We start from the raw sequence: 16,836 nt of genomic DNA, 5'->3' as shown, positions 1-16,836 counted from the left end.
TGTTGCTTACACCCCATGTGGCCCTGGTTCTGAGCCAGGACTTTCTCTGAGCTTTCTAAACCTCACAAGTGCCCCCAGGGAGGGAGGCCTATTCTCTTTGCAGAGGTGTGGAGGCTGAGAATCAGAGCTGTGTGTGGATGTGCCCACAGTGCAGAGCCTGGAAGTGGGGATATAGGCTATTGGGGATGGATCTGGGTCTCCTGTCCTTGCTCCTGCACCTGCACCTCTCTTGGCCACAGCACCCCCACCCTTGCCCATCGTTGTACCTGGAGATTTTGGGGTCCTCCCAGAAGTCTTGTGCTGCAGGCAAGGTGTGCAGTGAGGGTGGGTTTGTCAGACAGTGTGAACTTCCAGGACTTTCTTGACAGGGCTCTTGGGCAGAGACTTTCAGCAGGGCCAGAGGAGGGGTTTGTAGTTCCCTTGGGAGCATCCCTTATCCCCGACCCCACTATTGTGCCTTGAGGTGGGACCACCTGTAGAGAAGGGGGAGTGGGCAGATAGGCCCCCAAGTGGTGGGCACCAGGATGAGGCTACCCAGGCCCTCCCAGGCCTGGCATTCCTCTGTCCCTTAGGCGTAGTTCATGGTGCTCTCTTTCTCCACCAGGGCATTTTTCGCAACTGGCTCTATTTTGTGCCTCTCCTGCTGCTTGCACCACTGCTACTATGTTGTGTCTGGCGGCTGTGCTGCAAGAAGGCAAGTGATTTTTCCCCACCCAGCCCTGGGGCCCAGGTACAGGCCCGTCCTCTGAGGGACTCTAACATGTGACTGCCCCATGATCCCGCCTGTGGGAAGTTTCCCTCAGCTCCTGGCTCATCACATGAGCCCAGGGAGTGGCAGACCTGTCCACACGTTCCCAGAGCCTAGCAAGCCTGGGCTTCTGCAGGGCCTCCTGTCCCGGGCTGGCCACAGAGAGCTGGCCGGGGATGCCCTGGACAAGCGGGTGAGGCCTGCCCTGGCTCCTAGAGAAAAGTGACCCCAGAACCCCTGAAACCAGGGCTGCCTCAACAATCCAGACTTTCGGAAGCCTCAGATGGACAGGGCCAGGAGGCGGCCTCTGTGTGGAGGGAGGAAGAGAGGGTCCCCCATGAAGTCCTGATGGCCCAAATGGAGGACGGTGCTGTAACCCCCAGCTGTCTGTGACTTGAGAAACCAGCGTGGATCTCGGCACATGTCTGGTGCCTTCCCCATTCCTTCATCTGTCTTTACTGAGTTCCGGCTTCCCCTGGGCCCCATGCTGGGCTGGGGAGGGACAGAAATGAAGCTCCCCACGGGCAGCTCACAGTCTTGGTTTGTCGGGGCTGGGGGTGAAATGTCCACTCCACAGAAGTGGGAAGGGCTCCCTATAAGGCAGAGCAGGAGACAAAAGCAGAGACGGAGCCCAGGGCAGGGAGGGTGGAAGGGGTGCTGGGAGCTGGGGCGGAAGAAGCCAGCCCAGAGAGCTGCAGACAGAGGATAGAGCAGAGGGAGGAGAGGACAGAGCTCAGCCCCGTCCCCAGGCTTCGGATGCGGGTGTGGCTCCGTTTGGCTTCTCTGGATCCCTGTCTCCTGGCAGGGATGAGGGGCTGGCTGGGGTTAGCTTCTAGGGACTGCAGGGCTGAGGGGTGAAGGATTCCTGGCAGGCACCAAGCTGGGAGGGACACAAGCCCAGTGAACACAGGGACCAGGAGTCTGGGAGCAGGCTGTGGTTCACCTGGGCTGGGGACCCACCCCAAGGGCCATATGCAGTGGTGAGTAACTGAGGCAGGAGGTCCTGGGCCTCAGACAGGGTGGGAATAGGCCTCCCTGGTCAAGGATGGCCTCTGCAGTGCTACATAGTGGGCCCAGGGAGGCTGCATCTGCAACCAGGTGGATGCAGACAGTCACCTGCAAATGCTGGGACCATTGCACAGCCCCCAGGGCAGGCCTCCTCCAACAAGGCTGGCCTCGAGAGAACCAAGGCAATTGGGACGAAGTCGTTAGTATTCAGGGGAAGAGGCATGTCTGCAAACCAGGAAGAGTTTGCGTGTTTCTCACGTGAAGGACGGTCCCCTGTGGTGTGGGCTTCTCACTGGTCCTTTCACTCTCCAGACACACATCTGGGAGTGGCCAGCACTGTGCCCGGTGCTGTGGCAATGACACCATATCCTTGCTCTTAAGAGTTGTCTGAAAAGTCAGCAAACCATTGTTTTTTTTTTTTTTGGTGTTAGAGCAGGAGATACCACCATCTCCACCACCACAACTTCCGCATCCACTGCCTCTGCCCCCCGCTCCTGTAAACACCTGCCCCACCGTGATTGTTGCTGTGGGTGTCAAGGAGTGTGTGGGATGAGAGGCATAGAGGTGAGAAGCACAGTGGAGAGGGGCTGCAACCCCCAGGCTGGGACTACAGGAGGAGGGGGCAGCTGGGTCCCACTGCAGAAGCCTGGGCCCTGGAGGAAGGCAGGCTCTATGGAGAATGGACTTTGGTCACCTGGTGCCAGGAGAAACCAGAGGTCCACCTCATGCTAGTGCCCCAGTGGCAGGCATATGTGAGGGCTCCTGTCCCCTGCACCACCAGGTCTGTCCCCACACATTGAACTCCCTCCCTAGAAGGATCTGTTTCTGTACAGTGGCAGCTTTTGATGTCTGACCGGTCCCTGGTTCCCACAAGGGTGCCTCAGCTCTGGCGGTGGCCCGGGGCTTTAAACCACCTGCCTGCAGGTGCATGGGTCAAGCAACCTGAGTCACAAAAGGTCATGTAGATCAAAAAAAAAAAAAAAAAAAAAAAAAAAAAAAAAAAAAAACAATAGAAATGACCAGTCCTGACACGCATTCTCACCACAATGAACACTACAAGGATGCCAGGGCCACCTGCCAGGCCGGGCAGCAGGATCTTCAGGAAGTGAGGAAAGCTGTCCCTGAGTGGGCTTGTCGCCTGCTGAGATGGGCTGACAGGCACTGCAGGGAGTGGGGGAAGTGGAGACCCGAAAGCGCCCTCACAAGACACCTGTGCAGGAGCTCGTGCCCTGGAGCCAACACAACAGCCACTCTCCCTGAGGAAACCTCCTTCATGGGCAGGTACAGGGCTCATCTTGCTGAGGGGAACCCAGCCAGGCAGCAGCACGGGCCCTGCACAGGGGTAGAAAAGGCTCCTGGGTGGCTGGTGTTGAGGGAGAAGGACCCCAGAGTTCCTGCCTAGCTCTGCCCCTCTCCCCCTTGGTCCTGGCTCTGTCTGTGGTCGGATCTCTTGCTTCCTCCTGGGAGTGTCAGGTTCCTCTGCAGCCTCAGTGGGTATCTGGGGAAGCCAGGCCTGTCTCTCCCCAGAGTGTGGGGCACAGAGAAGCCGAAACACAGCCTCCAGGGGCAGGAGGTCACCTGCCAGCGGCCTGCACTGCCTTGCAATGCACGGCCCTCATCCCATCCCCACCAGGGCCCAGAAAGGCCTGACTGCAGCAACCACTGGCCAAGGGGCTGCCCGCCGTAGGTCCTGGGCTGCTTTCTGGCTTGTTTTTCTCTGCCTTCCTCTTCTCTCTTCCCTGGTGTCAGGTACCTACCCCCTGAGCAGGGCATGGTCCTCTCACCTGCCTTCCCCTTGTGTGCCCCCAGCAGCAAGACTCCTCCTCCCTCCTGCCCAGGCCCCCATGCTGGGCCCCCGGACCTAACTCATGCTCCCCTTCAGGACCTCTGCTTGGAACCACAGGCTCCTCCCACCTTTAGACTTCTCCTGTGAATCTGCCCCTGGCTTTTCTTCTTTCTACAACCAAAGTACTTTTTGGTTCAGATTCCAAAACTCTCTGTGGCCACAGTGACCACGTCTCCAACACACAACCCTGCCAGGCCCCTCCTCCAGGGGGAAATGGGAGCTTTCTCTGGGTGTGTTCCTTGGAACAGAGCCATGGAGGGCTGAGGAGTCCTGAGAAGGCATCCAGGCTGCATGGCTTCATTGTGGCCACACTGCTTTTCAGGGCAATCTAGATACCTTTTGTGACCTCTCTCACCCAAGCTGCCGCCAGGTGCCATGGATGTGGTGTCAGCACAGGAGCCAGGTGAGCCAGGCCTGTCTCTCGCCTTTTGAAACCTTGTTTAGTTGCTGGTTTTGGCAAACCCAAACATTTTTGCATTTCAGCACATGATAATGCAGGAAATTCTCAAAGGCTTAGTTTACCAAAAACCTCAACATTTTTGTGGTAAAAGCAGTCAGTCTTGTTTACTTTCAATTTTTGTTTTAAATTGAGTGTGTCTCCCTGCTCCATCACCTTCAGTTCCCTGAATAAATTTTTTGATAGTGTCCTCTTCCAGGCCATCCCCACTACACATTCATACAAAACGAAGCAGCAAGACTCTGAGGCTCTTGAGTCAAACTCTACCTCCCATCCATGCTGACGATTCTCCTTCACCTTATCCTGTGGATGCTCATTATGTTAATGGGAAACAGTATTGCTAGATCCATCAGGAAAGTCACGCTAATAATGTGAAACCTTACCCTCTGTCACCAAATGTGGTGGCCACAATGATATAACAGCCTTTCCAGTGAGTTTAATTCGTTTGCGCACCACAGCAGGAAGCCCTTTAGAAACTGGATCTCATTTCATTCTCACAACACCCAGGAAGGCTCATAGCTGCCATTCATATAGATCTTAAGGTGCGCAGACACTGTTGCAAGTACATTCCACAAACTAACATATGCCATAACTCTATTGTGGGGAGGAAGCTAGAGGCTCTACGAAGTTAGGTAACCTACCCAGGGTCACACAGCCGGGAAGCAATGGGACAAGCATCCAACAGCCTGGCTCCAGATCCTTTTTGTGTTCATGGCCACCTATCTGTCCTGCAAGATAGTCACTACTGTCTGCATTTCACAGCTGTGGACACCGAGGCTCTGATATTTAGTGATAGGCTCAACGTGGCAGGATCGTTGAGTGGTAGAGCTGAGCTATGAACTGACCCGAGGGGAGGCTCATGTCTGAGTCAGGTTCCACCCCATGTCCTGCTGTCAGAGTGATCTATGGAAACACCTGCAAGTGCATCTCTCTTCAGTGCAAAATGTCACACAGCAGGTCCTCAAATAACGTTTCATTCAACGTCATCTGAACACTGAGTGAGAAATGATGATGCTGATCAGAAAAAAATCCGTTCCTGGCTGAGGTCACTGTCTGTATGGAGTTGGTGTGTGAAAAATGACATAGGTATTTTGTTAGTAATTGCATCGAATCTGCAGATGGTTTTCGGTAGTACAATCATTTTAGCAATATTAACTTGTCCAATTTGTGTAAATGGGATGTCTTTCCATTTGTTTGTGCCCTGTTCAATTTCTTTTATCAGTATTTTATAGTTTTCCTTATTGAGATCTTTCACCTCCTTGGATAAATTTATTTCTAGGTTTTTTTTTTTTTTGGTAGTTATTATTAATGGGATTGCCTTCTTGATTTCTTTCCCAGCTCTGTTATTATTGGTGCTACTGAATTTTGTATGTTGATTTAATAATTTTTTAGAATGATAATAGAGATGAGTGTCTCACTATGTTGTCCAGACTGGTCTTGAAATCCTGGGCTCAAGCAATCCTTCCACCAAAATGCTGGGATTACATATGTGAGCCACTGCATCCAGCCTATATGTCGATTTTGTATCCTGAAACTTTACTGAATTTGTCAGATCTAGAAGGTTTTTGGTGGAGTCTTTAGGTTTTTCTAAGTATAAAATCATGTCATTTGCCAAGAAGGAAAATTTGACTTCCTCTTTTCCAGTTTGGGTGCCTTTTATTTCTTTCACTTGCCTGATTGCTGTGGCTAAGATATCCAGTACTAGTTTGAATAGGAGTGGTGGAAGTGGGCATCCCTGCCTTGTTCCACTTCTTAGAGGGAAAGCTTTCAGCTTTTCCCCATTTCATGTGATGTTAGCTATGAGTTTGTCATATGAGGCCTTTATTATGTTCAGGTATATTCCTTCTATGCCTAATTTGTTAAGAGTTTTTGTCAAAAAGCATTTTTTGGGGTTTTACCAATTGCTTTTTCGGCATCTATTGAGATGATCATATGGCTTTTATCCTTCATTCTGTTGATGTGATATATCATGTTTATTGATTTGTGTATGTTAAATCATCCTTGCATCCCCAGAGTAAATCCCACTTGATCATGGCAGGATTATCTTTTTGATGTGTTGTTTTATTCAATTTGCTAGCATTTTGTTGAGGATATTTTGTGTCTGTGTTCATCAGGGTTATTGGCTTGTGGTTTTCCTTTTGTGATGCATTCTTGTTTGGTTTTGGTATCAGGATAATGCCTCATTCTATGAGGTCTCTTCTATTTTTTTAGAATACCTTGAGGAGAATTTGCATTAGTTCTTCAAAAGTTTGGTAGAATTTGGCAGTGAAGCCATACAGTCCTGGGCTTTTCTTTGTTGGTAGATTTTTACATTACTGATTCAATCTTGTCACTCCTTATTGGTCTGTTCAGGTTTTCTGATTCCTCTTGTTTCAATCTTGGTAGGTTGTAAGTGTCCAGGAATTTATCCATTTTCTATAGGTTTTCCATTTTTTTTGGCAAATAGTTGTTCACAATAGTTTTTGATGTGTTTTGTATTTCTGTAGTATTAGTTATTGTGTCTCCTTTTACATTTCTGATTTTGTTTATCTGGGTCTTATCTCTTTTTTTTTTTGGGTAGTCTAACTAGCAGTTTATCCATTTTATCTTTCCAAAAAACTTTCTTTTCATTGATTCTTTGTATTTTTAGCCAATTTCATTTAGTTCTACTCTGATCTGATTTTCACTGTTTCTTTCCTTACACTAATTTTGGGTTTGGTTTGTTCTTGCTTTTCGGATTCCTTGAGGTGCATCATTAGATTGCTTACTTGAAATGTTTCTACTTCTTTGATGTAGGCCTTTTTTGCTCTAAACTTCTCTCCTAGCATTGCTTCTGCTGTATACCATATGTTTGGGCATGTTGTGTTTCCATTTTCATTTGCTTCAAGAAATGTTTTGATTTCCTTTTTAATTTCCTGATTGACACAATGTTTGTTCAGAATAACATCGATTAATTTCCTTGTACTTGTACATTTTCCAAGTTCCTCTTGTTATTGATTTCTAGCTTTATTCCATGATGGTCTGAGAAGATATTTGGTATGATTTTGATATTTTTAAAATTTGTTGAGACTTGTTTTTGTAACCTGATTTATGGTCTATCTTGGATGATGTTCTATTTGCTGATTGGAAGAACATATATTCTGGAGTTGTTGGAAGAAATGTTCTGTAGATGTCTTCTAGGTCCATTTGTTCTAAGCTGTAGTTTAAATTTATTTTTTCCTTGTTGGTTTTCTTTCTAGATGACATGTCTAATGCTGAGAGTGAAGTGTTGAAGTCCCCAGTAATTGCTGTATTGAAGTCTATTAGATTTAATAATATTTGTAATATGTATATGGGGGTTCCGGTGTTGGGTGCATATATATTTAGAATTGTATTTTCTTGCACAATTGATCCCTTTATCATTATATAGTATGACCTTCTTTGTCACTTTGTAATGCTTTTGTCTTAAAGTCTGTTTTATCTGATATAAGTATAGCTACTTCTCACTTTTGGTTTCTATTTGTGTGATATATCTTTTTTCATTCCTTTCCTTTTAGTCTATATGTGTTTACATGTGAAGTGAGTTTCTTGTAGGTAGCATATAGTTGGGGCATTTTCAAACTTCATTCAGCCAGATTTTATCTTTTAAGTGGAAAATTTAATCCATTTACATTCAAGATTATTATTGATATGTGAAGACTTATTTCTGTCATTTTGTTATATTTTTTTCTGATTGTTTTGTATATTTTTCCTTTCTTTCTCTCATAGTTTATCATTATGTTGTGGTGGTTTTCTATAGTGGTAACATTTGAGTTCTTTTTCTTATTTCTGTGTTAGCTCTACCAGCAAGTTTTAGACTTTTGTATGTTTTCATGATGGTAGATATCATTCGTTCACGTCCAGGCATAGGACTCCCTTAAGTATTTCTTCTAAGGCTGGTCTAGTGATGATGAATAAACATTTATTTCACATTTTCAAATAAAGAATAATGTTGTTAGGGATAGTATTATTGGCTGACAGGTTTTTCCCCCTTTTAGCACTTTAGATGTATTATGCCATTCTCTCCTGGCCTATAAGGTTACTGCTGAGAAATTGTTAGTCTGATCTGGCTTCCCACACATGTGACCAGAGCTTTTTCCTTTCTCTTGCTCTTTTTAGAATTCTGTTTGACTTTTGACAGTTTACTATAATGTGCTGTAAAATAGACCTTTTGAGGTTTTAATTACTTGTGAATTTCTAAACTTCCTGTATCTGAATGTTAAATCGCTTACCAAATTTGGGAAGTTTTCGGCTACTATTTTGTTAATTAGGTTTTCTATACCTTTGGCATCTTCACCTTTTGGAACACCCCCAATTTCTGTTTTTGGTTGTTTTATAGTGTCCCATATGTTATGTAGGTTTAGTTCATTTTTTAAAATTCTTTTATGCAAGTGGGGCATGGGGAGGGGGGCTCTGGCTGGGTTATTTCAAAAGGCCTGCCTTCAAGTTCTGAGATGCTTTCTTCTTTTTGTTCCACTCTACTGTGGAAGCTCATGAATACATTTTTATTTTATGCATTGAATTCTTCACTTTCAGGATTTCTGTTTGATTCTTTTTTCTATTATATCTATTTCTCTGGTGAATTTTTTATTCATATCTGTCAGGCCTCTGAGCCCAAACCAAGCCATCGCATCCCCTGTGACTTGCAGGAATACGTCCAGATGGCCTGAAGTAACCTAAGAATCACAAAAGAAGTGAAAATGCCCTGCCCCCACCTTAACTGATGACATTCCGCCACAAAAGAGGTGAAAATGGCAGGTTCTTGCCTTAACTGATGACATTCCGCCACAAAAGAGGTGAAAATGGCAGGTTCTTGCCTTAACTGATGACATTCCGCCACAGAAGAAGTGAAATGGCCGATCCTTGCCTTAAGTGATGATATTATCTTGTGAAATTCCTTTTCCTGGCTCATCCTGGCTCAAAAACCTCCCCCACTGAGCGTCTTGGGACCCCCACTCCTGCGCACTAGAGAACAAACCCCCTTTAACTGTAATTTTGCTTTATCTACTCAAATCCTATAAAATGGCCCCACCCTTATCTCCCTTCGCTGACTCTCTTTTCGGGACTCAGCCCACCTGCACCCAGGTGATTAAAAAGCTTTACTGCTCACACAAAGTCTGTTTGGTGGTCTCTTCACACGGACGCGCATGACAATATCCTCAGTTGATTTCTAACGTTTTGTATTTGTTTATATCCTCTTGTATCTTACTGAGCTTTTATAATATCATTTTTAAAAATTATTTTCCCCACATTTCATACTTTTTTTCCAGTGGAATTTGTTGCTAAAGAATTACTGTAATCTTTTGAAAGTGCCGTATTTCCTTGTTTAGTCATGTTTCTTATGTTTTACATTGATATCTGCACATCTTTTGTAACAGTTGCTTCTTCATATGTTTTGGATTGGTTTTTTCCTGAAGATGTATATATGGTTTTTATTGGGTCAGAAACTTTAGCTTTGCTTCTGAGTGTGTGAAGCAATGTGGTCTCTCTATGATTTCTTCAACTCTAAGCAGCATCAGTGGTGTGTGATTTCCCCAGTGGCTCAGGCTGTGGTTGTTGGTGGAGGTTATGGTGATGTTTTGCTGGGGTTGGGGATGTTAGGTGGGTGTGCCCTCAAACCCTGATGGTGGTGAGGAAAGAGAGAGACCCTCTCATACTGTTTTATATTGTTTTATACTCAGTACCTGTTTTAAGGAAAAAACAAGGAAGTAAAACCAAAGACAGGCAGCGGCGCCAGGCCCAAAACCAGGCCTGGGCCTGCCTGGCCTAAACCCAGTAGTTAAAAATCAACTCATAACTTAGAAACCGATATTATTCATAGATTCCAGGCATTGTCTAAGAGAACGTAGTGAAACTCCCTGCCCTGTTCTGTTTCTCTCTGACCACCGGTGCCTGCAACCCCTGCCATGTACCCCTTGCTTGCTCAAATCAATCACGACGCTTTCATGTGAACTCTTTAGTGTTGTGAGCCCTTAAAAGGGACGGAAATTATGCACTCAGAGAGCTCGGATTTTAAGGCAGTAGCCTGCCGATGTTCCCAGGTGAATAAAGCCCTTCCTTCTACAACTCAGTGTCTGAGAGATTTTGTCTGTGGCTCGTCCTGCTACAGTGGCAGTGGCAGGGTAAGTGTACCTGTCCTTGGGACCCCAGGTGGTGTACACAGGCACTAGTGTCAGCAGGTACAAATGGGCAGATCTCAGGCCTCCATGTGGCTGGCTTGGGTGCTGGCAGTCATAGTGGTAGGCCTGGCTGGGGCAGGTCCTTCCCTTGGCAGCATGTGTGGAGCGAGTGTTGACAATAGCAACGACACAGCAACCCTAAGTCTCTAAAGCAACACACGTCAGTGTTAGTGATGGCTGGGTAGGCCAGTTCCCTAAACCCAAAGTGGTACATGCAAATGGATGCTGGCTGTGGTGGTAGTGGTAGGCTGGGTGGTCCATCATCAGGTCCCTAGGAGGAGTACATAGAGGCGAGCAATGGTGAACAGAGTGGGGGTAATCCCTAGGCCCCTAGGCACTATGCTTGGGCACTGAGGTACAGTGTCAGGGTGGGTGGGAGTATCCTCATGCCCCCCAGTGGAACACTCAGGTGATGGCTGTGGTTGGCCAAATGGAGGGATCCCCAGGCCCGCTGGCAGAGTGCTTAAGTGACTGTGGCAGTGACAGCAGTGGGTCAGGGGAAACTGTCCTCAGGGTATGTGCAAATGGCTGGGCCATAATGGGCAGGTTGCTTACAGTGGCTCCAGCCATAAGCAGGAGTTCTTAGGCTCTGGGTAGTGTGAGATTCAGCCCCCAGCTGTTGTGGGGTGGCAGCAGCAGTGGTAGCAGCAGCAACAGAGAAAACCAGTAGTAAGGGACATGCAAGTATGCAGTGGTTCTGCTGCTGAAAAGGGCAAAGTCACTGTCAAGTGGCATGTGCTTGGGCCCCAGTGACGGCAATAACAGATGCAGTGAGCAGCAGCAGACCCTGCCCTCAAGGCATGTGCATGGCAGTCTTACTGCTGGGGTGGGAACAAGGTTGCTGTCCATGATAGCTGCCCCAAGTAGACAGTTTTCAAGCTCTAAGCAACCCACACTTTGGCTTCTTTTTCTCTGAGGGCAGCTTCTCAGCACACTGGGGAGGCAGCCTCCCTATTGTGCTGCACTGTCCATTCCCCAAGATGCAGTACACTGTGTGTGCTAGAGTGCTGGGGAGGCTCTGCTGGGTCCAGTTGGCATTGCACTACTGAAGCCCTACAGGTGAACACAGGGTGATGTCAGTGGAGCTCTAGGGATGTGGAAATGCAAGGGCTGTTGGTTTCCAGGGCAGGATGCAGTTTGGTGGTGGCTGGGCTCTCCAAATGGCAGAGAGCTACAGTTGCCTAGGACCTGGGGGGTGGGACCCACATGAGCTCCCCCTGAAGCGATGCTGTTTGATAGTCTCTAGGCACCTTCCTATGCTAGTCTCAGGGCCTAGAGGGTTGAGGGGTTTTCCTTTGGCTATGGTTATAAAATCCATGGTCAGAATGTCAACCACTGTGGATCTCTCACTTACCTTTTTCTTGCACTAGGGAGCCACTCTGGGTTCCCAGCCAATCCCAGCCAAGCTTGCTGCCTCACTTTCTTCCATTTTCATGCCTCAGATGTTTCCCATCATTTATCTATTGAATTTCAGCACTCACTCTTAGATGTTCTACTTGAAGTGTGATTACTTGCTATTTTTATTTTTCTTTGTGGAGGAGGTGAGTTCTTAATGCCTCTAGTCAGCCATCTTGAAGCCTCTCAAGCCTTTTGCAGTTTTGCTTTTTATCTTCTGACACCAAATCTGTTAAAAGAAAAATTTAAACAAATTAAATTTAACAGAGTTTAACTGATCAAGAAAAAAATGTGAATCAGGCAACGTCAGAATCAGAACAGATTCACAGAGAGTCTGTGGCTACCATATGGTCAGATATGATGTGCGGTCAGAAAAAGAAATGACATACAGAAAATGAAAGTGAATTACAAACATCTGGATTAGTTACACCTTGGCATTTGCCTTATTTGAACATGGTTTGAACAACTGGCTCCCTATGAGTGGTTGAAGCATGGCTGCTGTGATTGGCTAAGACTCAGTTATTGTTACGGAAGCCAACTTCTCAGTTAGGGTTTCAGTTTGTTAGGTTGCAGTTCATGTGTGAGAACTCAAGTATGCGATTACAGAAGTTTTCTTAGGTCAAATTTAGTTTGATTTAACACAAATGTTTTTGTAAACTTTGGCAAGCTATTAGGGAAAAGCTCAGATAAAAGCCTTATTTCACAATACACTAAAATATATACAAAATAATTTAAATGTATATGAGATATATATACACACACACATATATAATTACTAATAATAACTAGAATAAAGGCAAGTTTGATTTCATTATCCATGAATCCTTATTCTAGAGGTCTAGGTAAGCATAAAAGCAGTGAAAATTTTTTATTTTTTTCTTAATTTCAAGACCAGCTTTGTCACAAGGAAAAAATGTTCAAAGGAAGATATTCACAGATCTATTCATATTCATTAATTCAGCAAAAATGTATTCCACAGCAGGTGCTGGGAAGACAAAATGAACCAGACGAAGAATGTCTCACTTTCAAGGCAGGGTTTGCATTTTCTTAGGGAGAGTCAGATGGTGACAGAAACTGTCCAGAGGATTTAAAGTCATGAATGTGTCAACAAATGCCTGGCTGGCCAGAGAAGACTCTCTTGGGAGAAAAGGAGAGGAAGAGGGAGGGAGTGACAGTTAAACTGAGAAAAAATGATAAGAAGTCAGTGGAGTGAAAATCTGGGGGATTCCTTTCAAGTAGAAGACACAGCCAGTGTGAATATTTTGGGGAAGCTTAGAGTTGGTGAACCAAAGGTAGGACATCAAATACTGTTCTTGTCAATCTGTTCATGATGACAGTCAGTGTCACATGGATGCAGGGTGTGGAAGACAGACACGTCCCAGCCCTGCAGGTCAATGTTGACAGGAGTATGTTTTCCACAAGTAGCTGTTGTCTTGCATCTGGGTTCACAGATACAGGGCTCTCTGTTGAAAAAATGAATGAGTATTTCTAGTGAGACACGGTCCTGTCAATATACTTTTGGTTATTTCTCTGCTTCACAAGGAAACACTTCAGATCTGACATGTATGAACAGGAACCTGATTTGGGCATAACTGTAGAGAAGTGAGAAACCCCTTTGGCATTTTCAAGGGTGACCATAGAAGAACATGGCCCAACCAAGTTGAGTGGCTTAGCTTCTCCAACTTTCACCTTTCTTGTGTCAAAAATAAGGATAAAATGAAATGCAGACACAAAGAATGCTATATGGCAAGACTAAGGGAATGGCAAGGTGAGGCTGTATAGCCAGATGCAATCCAGGCCTGTCTGCCAGTGGTCTGCACCTGGTGGCAGTTACCCACTGCAGCATCAGCATGAATGTGGACGGTTCTGGCTCATCAGCTGTCCAGGACACCAGGAGAGCACCAGCACATCTAAGAACCTCCTGTGCAAATGCATGCCAGACTCCTTTTAGTGCTTGACAGGGAGAATACTGGGAGGGGAACCTACCCTTTATCCCTCATCCTGTTGTGGAGAAGAGGTGGCCAGCTGTGTCCCCCCTTGCCTCATCCTCTCTCCTCACACCTGGAAAGATGTCCACCTTAGCCCCCAACCCAGGAAAAGCATGGATCACCCATTATTTGTGTTTCAGTGTTCCTGTAGGGCTTTACTCTGAAAAGTGAAGAATAGGTGTGTAAAGCACCTAGCATAGAAAAAGAAAGAGGAGCTCTGGAAATAAAGAGAAACATAAGGAGGAGGAAGGAAGACAATACAGGGTCTGATGTTGGAATGTCCCTGGGAGGACTTCTGTCTTGCCTAGGGACCCAGCACTTGCGTCAAAATTGAGGGAAGGCAGGGAGAAATGAGTGGCTGGCAGTCAGCAGGCCCCTAACGCCCTGGAGCCCCATAGCTGGCACCTCCCCCTCCCACAAAAACGAGCACAGGCAGCCCCTCACAATGTCACCACAGATGCCCCAGGCTGTGTTGGCAGTGCCAGGAGGAGGGACTGTCTCCTGGGAGTGGCATTATCCTTTCTGGTTCCCACCATGCCTCCTAACCATGCCAGAAGAGGGTTTGAACACAATGGCCTTGCTGCACACAGGGGTTGCTTAGAGGCAAGAAGGTTGAAGCTGAGGCCTGAGTGGACAGAGGAGAGTACTGACCAGCAGGTGAGATCTTGCCTGGGCCTTATAGTCTGGGTGGTGCCAGGAGGAGTGAGGTGGGGCTTTGAGGACCCTGACAGAGCCACCTCTGTGAGGCCAGGACTGTGGCCCAGACATCCTGATGAAGTGTCCTGTGTTCTGGGTCCAGTTGGCCTGTAGTCAGGGGGCAGTGGCAGATGGAATACGGTGCTGAGACTTCTTGGGCCCAAAGGAGAAGTGGAAAGAAATTGTCCCTGCGTCTCCAGACTGAGGTCTGGGCCAAGCCCATGAACTCTCTGGTCGTTCTTGCTCTGTGCTCAGCCTTGAACTTGGTATGTGACCTGGGGCAGGGAAGTTGAGGGTTTCATGATATGAAGGAGCCCCCAGTTCTGTGCTGCAAGGAGAGAGAGAGGCTGTCTGGAGAAAGAGAAAGAGGCTCAGCTCTAGTGCTGTGGAACTTTGGGACCAGGGTGCTCCCCTTCAGGGAAGGCAGCTTGTCAGAGGCAGCATCAGAGCTGAGGCTGAGGCTCAGGATGGCTGGGCTTAGCCATACAACTTGGAGAGGTGAGGAGCAGAGCACTTAAGGCAGAGGAGCAGAGCCCTCAAGGCAGAGGAGGAAGGGAAGGTGCCAGGGCATGGCCAGTTCTTCTAGTAGCCGGGCTATGATTGCCTGAAGGCAGGGTGTGGAGACCCCAGGAGCCTGGCAGGGGATAGTCTGGCATGCAGGCTGGTTGGAAGGACTGGATCCTGCCAGCAGTGCAGAACTTCTCTGGAGGATGTGAGCTGGGAGGGAAGATGGTCCTGGGAGGACTAAATTTGGGGATGGGTGGAGCCAGGGAGAGCAGGATGACACACTTGGGTTGTACTAAGAAGGAAGCCTGAATCCCTGAACAGGTGGCAGGAGCCCAATCAGTCACGGAGGAGGGTGGACAGGCAGCTGCAGACACAGGTGGCTCAGGACAGGATCTGAGGGGGCACAAAGGGAAAGTGAGCATCATCCTGGATGGGGACTAGCAGGGCAGGGGCAGGAGAGGGCAAGTCCCAGGACGGGGCCTAGAGGGGAGAAGGGCCTCTGTCAGTAAGAGAGAGACCATCTCTTTAAGGGAATCCAGCATTTGAGGCATTTGTCACTCACATGCCCAAGGGGAGGCTTTATGCATGAATGACAGGTTCAAGCAAGCTCAAAGTCTGCACGCTCTGGGGAACACCGGTGAGGAATGGAGGGTTTCCTGGGGACCATCAGGCTGAGACTGGCCTGGCAGGGGACCCCTGGGATTCCAGACAGCCTGGGAAGGGTGGCCTTGAGTGGAGAAGGAGCTGAGCAGGCCCCACGCCAGGGAAACCACAGGCGTTGATGGGCTGCTGCTCCTGCCGTGGTCTGTGGGTATCGTCAGCGCCACATCACAGATGGGGAGGTGGAGGCGAAGTGGCGTATGCCCACCGGCATCCTGGGAGCCTGCTGCAGCCCTCCAGCCACAGATGCGGAAGGGGATGCAGTTACAGTCCTCATGCATGCAGAGCAGGGACAGGTACATCTAGAAGGACAGGGCAATTCCCACAACAGGCTCAGCCTTCTGCCAGCACATGACCAGAAAGACCAAGAAGGGCAGTCACTTTAGCTGGGAGCAAGGGTAAGGAGCTTCCTGGAGGAGGCCACTCGGGAGCTGAGTCTGAAAAGGTGAGCAGCAGTTCGCTGGGCAGACAACATTAGGAAGAACATTCCAGAAACAGAGGACATCCTATACAAATTGAGAAATGGGAGAGCTGAGGGGCTCTGAGAAAGACTGTTATCTAATTCGCTGTCTGCTAAACCCCCAAGAGAACAGCCTTGGGGAAACCGAACAATTATCCTTGAAAAGGCCAGGCTTTCCATTTGCTTTCGTGCTTACAAGATGGTTTTTGGAGCTCCAGGCATCACACTCATACTCCAGGCAGAAAGAAGAAGGAAAAAGGGAAAGCAGCCTTCTTTAAAGCAATGCCCAACAATTCCCATTTATACTCCATTGCCAGAATGCATTCACGTGGCCATGCTGTTTAGCAAGGGAGACTGGGAAAAGGTCATTTTACATTGCCTCTCTTAACAAAATCAGGTCTCGTTAGTAAGGAAGACAGGAAGAATAGACTTGGGGTGACCAATCAGTGTTTAGTATTGCTGGACCCATTTGAGAGATGGAAAAGCCATTCCCAAGAGGCTGAGTGAATTGCCTGTGGTTGAAGGCTGGAATGAACCCCAGTCCCTTTGACCTTACTTAGAGTAACCCTGAGGGCCTTTTTGAAAGGCCCTGATCAAGTCTTCAGACAGGGTTGCCCTGATCATGAGCATAAGAAACCAGCAGAGAGAAAGGCATCGCAGACTGGCAGCTGTGTGGGTGGTGGGTTGGCTACACTGGTGTGTGCCCAGGATGAAAGCAAAGTAACTGGTCCTGCAAGACAGAATTAGCTGTTCCTACGGGTCTGGATCATCCTCTTCCCAAACCAAGGGAACCATGGAGCTGCTGCCTTCTCAGCTCGTCACCCACCCAAGGGTCCCTGGAGCCAGCCTTGAGGGCTGTGGTGAGCGCTCATCCCTTCCACATGCTCACTAGAGC

The 16,836-nt window shown here is 47.7% G+C and overlaps 1 protein-coding gene across 1 annotated transcript in view; it reads left to right on the top strand.

The window, feature by feature from the left end:
* LOC104670816 overlaps positions 1-16,836 on the top strand; it is a 39,974-nt gene that overhangs the window by 20,489 nt on the left and 2,649 nt on the right. The window contains exon 5 of the mRNA XM_030941099.1: positions 605-694. Within this exon, the coding sequence (XP_030796959.1) occupies positions 605-694 (90 nt within the window). The remainder of the gene's footprint in view (positions 1-604; positions 695-16,836) is intronic.

The sequence above is a fragment of the Rhinopithecus roxellana genome, chromosome 11 (assembly GCF_007565055.1).
Source record: "Rhinopithecus roxellana isolate Shanxi Qingling chromosome 11, ASM756505v1, whole genome shotgun sequence".
Taxonomy (NCBI): domain Eukaryota; kingdom Metazoa; phylum Chordata; class Mammalia; order Primates; family Cercopithecidae; genus Rhinopithecus; species Rhinopithecus roxellana.
The sequence above is the reverse complement of the archived record's forward strand: the minus strand, read 5'-3'. Positions and strand labels throughout refer to the sequence as shown.